At 39.3% G+C, this 12,475-nt stretch overlaps 1 protein-coding gene across 12 annotated transcripts in view; it reads right to left on the reverse strand.

Moving 5' to 3' along the window:
* BICD1 (BICD cargo adaptor 1) overlaps positions 1 to 12,475 on the reverse strand; it is a 167,377-nt gene that overhangs the window by 16,150 nt on the left and 138,752 nt on the right. For 5 of the 12 annotated variants that reach the window (XM_021540005.3, XM_085568981.1, XM_085568982.1 and 2 more), the window contains exon 7: positions 10,174 to 10,381. In XM_021540005.3, the coding sequence (XP_021395680.1) occupies positions 10,174 to 10,381 (208 nt within the window). Of the gene's footprint in view, positions 1 to 8,895; positions 9,087 to 10,063; positions 10,382 to 12,475 lie in introns of those variants that run through there. The other 7 variants (XM_085568976.1, XM_085568974.1, XM_085568975.1 and 4 more) reach the window with 4 other exon arrangements.

Genomic DNA, 12,475 nt, shown 5'->3' on the forward strand with positions numbered 1-12,475 from the left:
GCTGTGACTTATCTTCAGAAAAAGCCACAAACAATGGCACAGGTCAAAGATCAGAAGAGTCTCTCCCTTCTCCTGATTGCAGGGTCAGTTTGAGTCTGTAAATAACACAGTTACCTCTGCCCTACACACAGCCCCAGCAGATCAGTCTGTCAGCTGAAAACTGGACACAGCTCAATGTTTCTGCACACTGCCCTGGAAGGAGAAGGCTCTGGTGGAGCAGCCACTGGGGCTCCATCTGGAGCCTGCCTGGCCTAACTAACCCCAGCTTGCTCAGAGCAGGATTAACTCAGCTTGTCCTGGCCTGTGAGCAAAAGGAGCAGGGGGACTGGCCCTTGTGCAGAGCCATTCTACCACTCCATGAGGGCCAGCCCCCTCCTGGCAGCCAAATAAAGCTCACCAGGTGCTGCTGAGATCCTGCACATTTTTCAGCACCCACATTATCTGTGGTTTCCCACTGTCTGAATTCTACCTCAGTTCCATTAAACTGAATAATGGGTCATTGATTTGAGATAAAGAAATGTGTCAACCAAGTATAATTTTCAGCTTTCTTCATGGTAAAGATAATCTACTATGAAGTTGCCGTGTTGAGAGTGCAAGTACACAGGTAACTCACATCTTAAGCTTGCTAGTCTGGAAATATCTTAGATTACGTTTAATTGGAGAAGTTACAACAACAATTAATTCTTCCACTACTTATTTCTTAGTCTTCTTAAAAACTATTTGTAGAAAAGAGATGCAAGCATGCTGCTGAACTCCCATTAACTGCCAATATCTATATATTGCCCTAAGAGGCAGCCTATAGGATGCATCTAAAATCCTCATCTCCTGTCATCTCCCCATGCCCATCTCCTTTTTCTTGCAAAGCAGGTGCAGGAATATCCCACTGTTTCTACAATCACAAGGTCCTGACACAGGCCCTCCTTCTCTCCTCCTCTTCTGAGCACTTTAGGACAAAGCCAGGCAGAGTTAACCTAACAAAGTGCTTGCTGTGACATGCTTCTCAAGAGTAAGAGCAGGTAGGGAGTTTAACTGCTATTTTATTCTGGCATTTAGGGAAATGCTGTCTGTCTTGGTGATTTTCACAGACAGGCTCATGGACTGTCACTAAGCACTTCATGCACTGCCTGGCACACAGCACAGACAGCCGTGGTTTAGTAGGTCACTGACTCAGGGGCTTTCTTGGCTATGTCCTAGTGAGTTCTTTCATCTATACAGCAGCTATGCTATATGGAGTGCTTTTACTCTTAATTTCCTTATTCTGCATGACTTCACCTGTATTTTCTTTTTAGACCTGAATTATCCCAAATCTAGAGAGCTGTTCCCCCATCAGTCCACTTGTTTCAGTGGTAATGTGCCTGCTAGCTCAAATTATAAAGCCGTATCCCAGCCTTGCCTTTTCCTGTAGCTCACATTAAGAATAGCTTTTTTAAAAGAAATTATAGCTTGCTGTTAACAAAATCACTGAAATGCATTTTTCTCCAGTCACAGGCTCAGAACATTAAGATGTTTCTTGTAAGCTCTGTAGCCTTTTTCACACTTTATATATCACAATGTACTTATGTTATTTCTCAAATGGTTTCTGTGAATGCTTTAAATAATTCCTCATTAAATCTACTGAGAAGCTAAATAATGGGTTAGTAAAACAGCAGAAATGGAAATGGCACAAGCTGAAAAATACATCTTCAGTTCCTTTCTTTCATATACAGTTCATAAAAAGCACATTTAGAAAGGTCTGATGATTCATGAACACTTGCTAAAAGACACACACATTTCAAACATTTCAAAAGAGGAAAAGAAAGGTCTTAAAATTACATAAATCATCACATTTCAATCTTGTTGTTCACAATGGAAACATAAGGATACATTTCAGGTCAGAAAATCACCCAGAGCAAAAATACTTGCACTATTATATGGATAAAGAATGGCCTGACCAAAAGTTTGAAGTCAGTGGGAACAGTAACTTTAGTAGGCTTTGGAAAAAACAACACAATTTACCATTATAAAGTTCTTATGCCCCTAAAAAATGCAGACAGGGAGATACTTACAATCAAGGACACTAGTCTTGTTTAAAGAATTGCTGTGAGCTTCCTCCAAACACCACAACATTCCAAGGAACTGCTCTATTAGAGAGCTAAAATGTCAGCATGTCTAATTTAAACAGAGACTCACTTCCTTTTTGCCTAATCTATGAGGCAAAAAGCACAATATTGAATATTCCTGTGTATTTGATGGCAAAAATCATCAGCAAGTCATTAAACCACTTGAAATCTTGTCATAAAATAATATAGAGATATATGACTTTTGTCACCAACATTGTAAGGATATTTCATTCTGTTTTAGTTAATTGATAGCACTGGACTCCAAAGCCCAAAATTTTCAGAGAAAGTAACAAATATCTGGTAAAATGCCTTAAAGATTTGATGTGTCACCTGTATACCTGTTTAGCTAGGAAAAAAACCCAGAAGTCTAAATAAGATTTCACTGAAGAACTTCAGCAAATGATGCTAATGTAAACCATTCCATCCAGCAATGATGTCATAGCTTAGATAGAGAGAGAGAACTGTCAATAACGTTTTAATGGAAATATACAGCAGTAAGGCATGGACTCACTGCAGTCTTTTTTAAAAATAATTTTTAATGTCTTATCAAGCAAATTAGGGCTTCTATGAAAAACAGATTTTATTTCAGGATTGCTTTCTTTATACAGTAAAAAAACATAAATAGAAAATAAACTAAACTTGTAGAACTGCAGTGAATTCATGCCATAATAGCTAAATCATATTGAAGTAGCTAAATTATATTGATCAGCATGAAATGCATGACTTTGGTCTCATCAGTGGCAACTGGAAAGCTAAATGCAAGAGAGGAAAAGCACAGAGTGAAAAGGTCCTGTTCACAGTGGCACCAAGAGGTAAAAGTACATTTAGCCAGCTGAATTCTTCATCAGTTAGAGCCAACCAATGTCCTTGGCAAGGACACGGTTCCTCAAATTCAAAACAGCCTCCACAGGGACAAGACACCATGCTTGAAGTGGCATAAATATGCAATGCTCATTAAACTGAGCTAAATGAGCATATCAGATGCAGGACATGGCCCTGAGAGCAGGAAGATATATACATGGATCTGTATATATGCACTGACACTGCTCATCAAACAATGAACACACAGACACAAAAATGGCATGTTTACAGAACCCACAGAAAATAGGACAATGCAGGGAAAAAAAGAGAACACAGATAATAAGTAAATAATGACTGAATTGTCCCTTTTGTGAAAAGCATCATATTCAGGTTAAAAAAAAAAAACTAACACATGACTTTTTTAAAAACCTACTAAAAACATATAAAATCCATTTTTCATTAAGAGCAAAGACAGATTAAACTAATATAACATGAAGTCTCACAACAGCCAGTGGCCTGTCTGATTGCCCAAGCTCAGAGACATCTTGCAGGTACAGGATCATCATCAACACAAGTATATTCTCAGGAGATAAAAATACAATGTGCTTTCTTAGAGGAATCATCCATGGATCTCTAATGAAGCAAAGGGCAATTTGTACTCAGACTAAATTTGTGTTACCAGAATAAAGTTGTGGGGTTTTTTTTAAATAATGGTTCTGAAGAACTTCCATGCTTTGGATTGCTTGGATGAAGCAAATCAAACTTTCCTAAGAGTACAATTCAGAACAGACCAGACTGACTAGTTAAATATTAAGTGGCTGCATATCTTATATAATAGTGGTGGCTTGGTTAACCACTCACCCTGCTTTTCAAGAATAAACTCTTTTACTAAAAGTAGAGATAAATCTACATTGCTAAGAGCTCAGTATAAAGTTATCTGACTTAAAATCAGCGCAGAAAGGAGTATCTAGATCCTAATCATGTTGGTTTTCTTCTTCATCAATCTATAAAATTCATTTCCAAAATAGAAGTAAGAAATATTTAAAATTCCTGTGTGACCTGAGCAATCAGAAAGATCTACAAAGCACCCCCCTGGCAAAATTAATTTCTGACTCGTGTTCCTCAAAGGGCTTCCTCCACAAACATTTATAAAAGAAGCTTGTGCTTTCTGTGATCAGATTTCTGACAGTCCTGCTGTTTCAAAATTGAGACATGCATAAAAAACCAAAGTTGAGATATTGAAGTAATGCCTACAGCAGCAAGGCTTAGAAATTTGTGAGGCACTTTCTAACATTGGTGCTTCAGCTCAAAAGCAAACCTGAATGTTTTTGGCAAAATATTCCTAAACAAACAAAAATGTGCTCAGCTAAAGACCTTGAACATAAACTCTTTTCATTAAAGTAGACACATACCTGCTATCAAAAATGTATTTTCCTGACCTTTATACAGGCACACTTCTCCAGAGAGCCTCCCTGTGCAGAGAGGTGTCAGCCTGAAAATCTCTGCTCATTTTCCCAACCCCTGCATCCAAAAGGGGACAGAAAGACAGCTTCTACTCACAATACACATTTTGAAGAGGATTTCCCATATCTTCACACTACTTAAGATGAAGCAAGAAGGAGGAGCAAAACTGACAATCTTGCCCCAAATGCTAAGTTCCACTTTAAGGTTATTTAAAGAAAAATACAGAAGGAACATTAGCTTCTGATTACACAAAGAATAATCTTTTATAGAATATTTTGGAAAGTCACATCTAAAACACTGCACTTTAAAAAAGCTCAAAACCCAGAAAGCACAAATATTCTAACATAGCATGAAAATGTATTCTTCATCCCTTGATCCAAGAGAGTTTACTCAACACCTCACATAGCCTATCAAAAGCCCTTAATTCCCTTAATTATAATACTAAGAACCACTCCACTCAGAAGACCTTCTGCTCCTTGTTGTGTTAAACTGTGTTTGTGCTACATCTAATAGATCAATGCATTCCCAGGTTCCTTACCTATTCTTCACATTTTAAACCATTCTAGGTGTAAAGGCAAGTAGCAAAAACAACTCTTAAACAATTTTCCCTTGAGCTCCAGCTTAAAGATTTAATTATAAGACTTCCTAGGACCTCGACATCTGAGTCATTGAGATTTTTTTATTAAAGCTAACATTTTCCTTTTTAGCTTTAAAAAATACTTTCTACCTACAGATGCTCTAAGTTAGTTCTTGGTCACACTGTAGGAATTGCCTTTGGGACAGAGTTTTTACAAATGAAGTTAAATTTTATGGTAAGAATGCAAACCAACAAACAAGAGTTAATTATTTGTATCATATTATGATTCGTATTTGATTTGTTGTAAGTATAGAGCTACATCATAAATCAATCTTGGATTATTTTTTCAGTAAGAGTAACTATTATATACTCTTATTTTGTATGGTAGGTGGTGCCTGAGCAGTTGCTATACTATTATGTGGCATTCTTTGTGCTGTCTTTCTCTTCCACATTAGTCTCTTCTTGTGGGAATTAAATGCCAGGCTGTAAATCACTTTTGAAAGACAGCTGAAAAGCAAGCATTCTTTCAGGTTTAGCATGCTTTCAGAAATGAGCAACTCTACAAAACCTTTTAATTTTGCAGACTTGTTGGTTTGTTTGGTTTTTTAGAGGTGTTTAGAAAAGCCATTTTATGAAATGACAATGAAGAATAATCTAAACACTACAAAAATACAAACTTTGGATCACAGCAAACTAGTAGAGTTCTGCTGAAATCCACAGGTCTATCCTGGCTTGGGTCAACCAAATATCTGACCTCAGCTGGGCTTGGAATTTGAGGGAAATGTGTCATTTCATTTAAGGCTGCTACCTTCCTTTTTCTATTGTGATAAAATAAAATAGATATGACCATACAGATTTCTCTAAAAGGATTGCTAATTATGATCTCAGGAACCGTATTCCTTCAAAATATGAAATACCTTATTTTTTACGGTGTTTTCCTGTGTGGGATTTTAAATACTAAGCATAAACAATAGGGGAAAGAAGCATCACATTTTGTTTGGAGAGCGTTCCAACAAAGGAGCTTCTCAGGTGGTTTGTTGTTGACCCTGAGAGAGAACTGCAGCCATTGGTAAGTGTCCTCCTCATAACCTGTCAGGAATTCTTTTACTTCAGGTACATCTTCTACATAAGGATCTTGATTTAATTTTAAGCTAAAACAGTGGAACTTTATATTCAACTTTTGGAGTTGCCATGCTAAAGTATCTGACAGAGAAAAGAGTGCTGTTGAGGCAGATGTTACAGGGAGACCTTTTTAGTCTTGTTCTTTCCTTGAAGAGGTTGAGAGAACCACATTTGGGACTGTGGTATATTAAGAGGCATCTAGTGACTTCATATTCAAGGAGTTTGAGCACAACTGCACAGGAAAGGTCATTTTTCAGTGTAACACACTGCCAAACCCAGCACTAGGCCTTTTATATGCCCTGAATTTTTCACGTAGTTCGGAAAATAAATACATCCAAAGGTGGGCTGGAATTGTGCTGGGCACATACTGGCTGTTAACAGAAGAATAAAGACTTTAAAGAGTAAAAATACATGTCAGCAGAACAGAAGCAAAGAAGAAACAAACCATAAAGCTAAATGCGTGCAATTACCTAGGAGAAATGGAACATGATACTTTGGAAAAGCACTGAGTGGTATTTTTAGCCCCTGCGGACAGTTAAGAGCCATTACTTCATTTAGAAAGCCCAGATCAAGTCCTGCTGTCACAACTTTGTGTCAGAGGTACCTGCATGCTCATCTAAAACTGAAGGCAGTTAAGTGGAAATGCAGCAGGACGTGACAATCTCTTGCTTAAGAGGTCTTCAATTCAGCTGGTCTTGCTCTGAAGAAGGCTGCTAGAAGCAGTCCATCTTTCCCTCTCCAGGTACTCAGCAGCACTCAATGCAAAGATAGCCTCTTCTGCCAAGCACCAAGTCCAGAAGAAGGAGCAAGAGAAACACAGGCACAGTTTGCTTCTGCACGGGGCTCATGGGGCAGAGGAACCTGTCCTTTTTGTCCCACCACTAACTTCAGCTATTTTGGCTCTTGGTCTCCATCTCCAACCAAACACATTGCCAGTTACAGCCTCCCAGTCCCCACATCCCTGGGAGTTCATGAAAGGACAGGGAAGCCTCACATCACACAGGTGAAAAATTCTTGTGAAGGAAACAGTTCACAAATTTAAAAGAACAAAACCAAAATGTGTTTCCCTTCAATGTAGGTTTGATTCATTCTTACTCTGCTCCTGGGAACTCAGTCTCAAACCAAGCTACACTTTGCTCCACTGTGTTTGAGTTTGGATGCTACTTTTTCTCTGAGGAAGAAGCAGGTGTGGGTTCCTACACTTTTTGCTGCCTTGCTTGACTGCAAAAATCATCTGAGAACAGAAGCTCTGTGAGACAAGGCTTTTAAATATTCTGAATAAAAGCAGCAGAATAACATTCTTTGCTGTTCCTTACTTTCAGGAAACAGATAATTAGACAGATGGTGAAAAAATCCTACTTGGTGCATCATTCTTTTAATCTGTTAACAACAGTAAGAAATCTTCCAGAAACTGGTAAAAACAATGATGAATAATTCCCTGCTTAATCCTAAACTTGGTTCTAACCTGGTCCTGCCAACACTGGAATCTGAATGCTCAGAAAAATCTTGGGTTTGGACCTGTCAGTCTCACAGGCTGAGACTAAAGCCATGTGATGTTATAAAATTCTGACAAATGCATTCAGAAAGCTGAGATTGTTGCAAATTTATAAGGACAACTGTAATATAAATCAGTGACCCTGTCTCAAGACCCTTATACTTCAAATATGTAGAGATGTACCTAAAGTGACAGGTAAGACATAATTTTCTGGACAATTTTACTATTCAGGCTGCTTCATCCTTTGATCTCTGTTGGTGGACAAAAAGACTGTGTCAGCATTTCTCAATCTGTGGTCCACATATCCGTGATGTTCCATGAGATATCAGATGCTTCTTTCTCCCTACTCCCACATTTTTCTCCTCAGGAGACAGCACTTTGATTTATTTACTGCAACACACCCTAGGAGAATGTCTTGTTTAGACTCTCTGCAGTTTTACATTTATCCTCTGAGTGGGCGTTACTTGCATGGCACTACTCAAAGGCAGCTGTGACACTGATGGCACTAGGTGAGAAATATAACCTACTACAGGGTACTGCTCAGCTTCCCAGAATAAACATTTACTCGAGCAGAAACTACTTTTATGGGTTTTAGCTTTCATATTTTCTACTTAAGCTTTTTATGTACAACATATTCCAAAACAAAGAATTAACAAAATTACCACCAGACAAGACTGTGCCCAGTTAAAGGTCCTGCTCAGGTACAGAAGATAAGAAATTATTAGCTGTTCTCTCAGCAGAAGAAAGCTATCACACCTTTGAAATGTCACCCCAGTTTGCATTTCCTTTCTACGCCTCATTCAAAGCAGACACTACATTTTGGCAGGAAATTAAGAGCAAAACCTTCCTGCACAGATTAACTTCATGACTCAATTTGTATAAACTAAGCCTCCTGTGAGTTGAACACCACCCCTTGGAAAAACCTGACTGAATGCTCCAGGGTGAGAAGAGGGGTGCTGCGGAGGCTCCTGCACACTGCCAGCTGCTCCCTCGCTGCTCCTCACACATCTGACTCCTCTATCCCATGGGATTTGTGTCTTCCAGGGGGACTAGCAATGCCACCACCAGGCTAAGCCCCCCCCCCAGGCACAGGGGTGCAGCCTCTGTGGATGCCAGTGGGACTGCACCCACATGTACCACAGCAGGGCTTTCCACACTGCATCTGAAACCAGTTTGGGCCGCTGCCAGTAGAATGTCATCTCCTGCCACCCATGACACAGGAGAAGGCATTTTGCTTTTCAAGAAGTTGCCCAAATTAAATTGCATCTGCAGTGCTGGGAGGGTCCCTGCTAAGCTAACCACTCAGCACCACATGCACCCAAGGAAAAAATGTTTACCTGGTATGGCCACGGTTAACCTTTTTTCCTTGCTGAGACGGTGCCCATGGATGAATTCACTCATGGAAGGGGGGCCCCTCAGAAGATATGATTCTGTGGAGGCAGGATGAGGGGGGGCTCTTAATAATTTCTGGAGGTAGGTCCCTGAAGTCCTGGGATGGCTCTGATCACAAAGGGAAGGTGAGAATAGTCTTGCAGGAGATCCAAGAAAAATACATATGGAAACAAAAGAGTTTTACTTTAATTACCTTTCAAAGCGTCATGAATGACAATATAATCTTAACTTGCTTAACAGGTAAAAATCAACTATTGTTGACACCTCATGTTGCTTCCAGAGCAGGACACCTTGTCTGCATTGGAAATCCTCCTTCACCTTAGGGAAGGAGGAGATGAGGTTGGTTTATATCTCAGCATCCTCAAGTCAGCTTGTACAAGGTTCCCTGATTGTTCTCTTGGTTTTGCATTGTGATTACAGCATACAAGAAAAGGGGATGATTATCTGTGACTTCTCTAACAGAGTCCTCTTCATCTTCAAAATCATGGATTTGCCCACATCTAGAGAGTTTTGGCAGGGGCAGGCACAAGACATGAGCTCACAGCTTGAACAGCAAAACTTTTGCATTAGATTATGAACAGCAGCCATCCCCTTCAAAAGGTTTCTTGCTCCATGTAGAAAAATTAATCTGAGTGAACACATCCATATTCTTTTCACACTGATAAAGAACAAGTGAGCACCAGAGCTTAACAAAGAAATGCAGCTTCTTTCATGTTAAGCACTAAAATGCTCATAGAGCACAATCCTTTTTTTATTTCAGATGCTCATTATGGAAAACCATAGGAAAAAATTAAAAGAAAACTTGTTAAAGGAAATACATTCACACTTAATATTAAAAACATACAAGATGCAACAAGATGCATTGAGACACTGACAGAATATAGTTCAAAACACTGCATTCAGAAGGAGGAAATAACACTGAGTAGGTGGATCAGAACAACATGTTGCCAGGCTTTGAATTTCATACTCATATCCTCCCCGCCTCCTTCTCCCCAAAGGATGGAAAGAAAAAAATAAAAGTAAAAAAAGGAATCATTATGTTTATAATTCAGTGAATGACTTTAATGCAAGTCTGGCTACTGCACTGTACTGTAAAGATCACTGCATGCATACCTTTTCCTCTGAGTGCCACTGCTGACCAGTAAGTTTGGTTGCTGTGGGCCCTGACTATGCAGGAGGAAAGTGTCTATGCTTGGCACGGTGGCTGATGCCTCCTCACTTACTTTAGGGCTGCCGATCTTGCTCTTTCCCAGCTTGCCTTTGCTGCGTCGGGATTGCTCGTGGTCGAACTCTAAATCCTCCAGTCGCTGGGTCAGGGCAAGTTTTTGCTGGATAGCCATGCGCAGCAGAGAGTTCAGGGTCTTCTTCTCATCCTCTGCAGCCGCCAGCTGCCTCTGCATTTCATCCAGCTGTGTGACGTACTCATCACACCTGCAGCAAAAACAGGGCAGAAATCTGGGGAAACGGCCCAAGAACCGACTCTACCAGGGAGCACATCCCTGGGTTACAGAGCTTGACTCAGATGTCAGCTTTTGCTGACCCTAATCCTGGCAGCAGGCAGCCCGAATTCTTCTGTTCCCACTTGGAATAAATTTGGACTTGGATGTAAATGTCAACATGTCCCATTCAGCAAGACAACCTGTGCCTATATTAACGTAATCTATGACAATGTGACATGTTTCTGACGCAGATAAAAAGCAATTGGAGGGGAGGTATGGGATTATTTCCAGTTCAGACCACAAATAGTAATTCTGGGTGCTGCTTCTTCCAGTTAGTAACCATGGATAATAATGTCTACCAATCAGAAAATGCTATTTCCCACAGGCAGTAATATCCACTTCAAGAAAGTATTACAAAAGAAGACTGTGAGTAGTTTGAACACTTATGTATCAGATTTTGTGAAATGAAAAACCTTCCATTATTTACTCTTGTTAACCACTTGTTACCATGATTACTATTAGTTCCCATTGATTAAAAGGATACTAATCAGGAAACTCCACACCTGGAAGATATTTCACATTTACTGTTGAATCTCTTAGAGGTGTGCTCATTACTATGGTCACCTACTCCTTTTTAATCCTCAGCCTTTTTTACCCACATGAAAAAATATCTTTTAATTTGCTTTAGATCTCTGAGAACTAAAACCACCTTTCTTATTATTTTATTCTATTTAAAACCAAATTCAATTTATCTCTGCTTTTAGCAATACTTCCCAAAGTTAACAGGAAAAGCAAGGCATTTCAAAATTATCTTAAAACACTTTTTGAAGTGAAATAGCTTCCGTTTGATAGCAATAGACCATCTAATCAGTAAGAACCAAGAGCAATGAAAAAAAATGTATCCCAGCAGTAAGATGCTTCACAGACAGCAGTACTGCCTGACCATCAGACATTTGTGGAAACACCCAAGGATTTTTCATGTTGAATGATGCAGCTTCACCATATTTCCTTCCCACAAGATCTGGGTGAATCTAAGCAGCTTTCCTGTGCAACTGCAATATAATGGATGAGGATGTAATTTTATAAGTATCACTTACAAAAAGCAAGCAATAGAAAACTATTTTAGTCTTCCTCATCAAAATGTGTGATGCAATAAACCTTTGAATTATTGTGAACTGAAGGATGAAAGTAATTTCTCTGAAATTTTAATCTTCCCTTTGGGAAACAGAAACACAGTACCCTTGAAAATGTGGAGTTAGTTATTCTTCACTCAAAAATACTTATACATATATCGCACACCCCTTTTGAACAATTCAGGCTCTGCAGGCAAAATTACTAAGTCAGATACAGCTTCATCTACAGTTTCAGTATTATCTTTCTTCTACAGGACCTTAATAAGCATGATTGTTGCTACTCAAGCCTTGAGGAAAAGAGATAATTATGAAATGCCAGTTGGCTTAACACCAGCTTGCACACCTATTTCTGCTCCAAGCTGTGAGATATCTGTTGATGCTTAAGTCAGTTTCCTTGACAGAGACATGAAGTCAGCATTCTGAATATTATAGTAATTCCGATTTCAAATTAATTTACTTTAATGTCTGTGTTATCAGAGTTTAAAAGCCTCATTCTTGTAACCAGATGCATCTTGTGTCCATGTCCTTTATTCTCTCCTGCTTTCCTCTTCTTCACTGAAATATTCCCAGTTATGTGCAAGTGTGGGATAAAAGAAGAAGTGTTTCTAATTAAAAAAGAAAAAAGCATTTCACACATCTATATTGCCTTTCGCTCACACTTCACAAACATTCATCAAGTCTCACACAAGGAAGAAAAATGTTAAGGATCTCCTAAGAGAAAAAGGTAAAGAGCTCCTAGGAAAGATGACTTCTGTCATGGCAGAGACCATTGCAGGGCTCCAGGATACTCCAGGGTTCTGAATGGGTCTTTCAGGAGGGTTCAAATAGTGATAGCAAAAGTTAGGTTATGTCATCCTGAGTCAGAATTCTTCCCCAATTTCCCTCTTGCCTCAGGACAGGTTGTAAGCTGCTAGTAACAATTAAATAAACACCACTGTGTTCTTGCCGTCTGC

This window comes from Lonchura striata, chromosome 1A (genome assembly GCF_050655825.1).
Source record: "Lonchura striata isolate lonStrDom1 chromosome 1A, ASM5065582v1, whole genome shotgun sequence".
In the NCBI taxonomy this organism is placed as follows: Eukaryota; Metazoa; Chordata; class Aves; order Passeriformes; family Estrildidae; genus Lonchura; species Lonchura striata.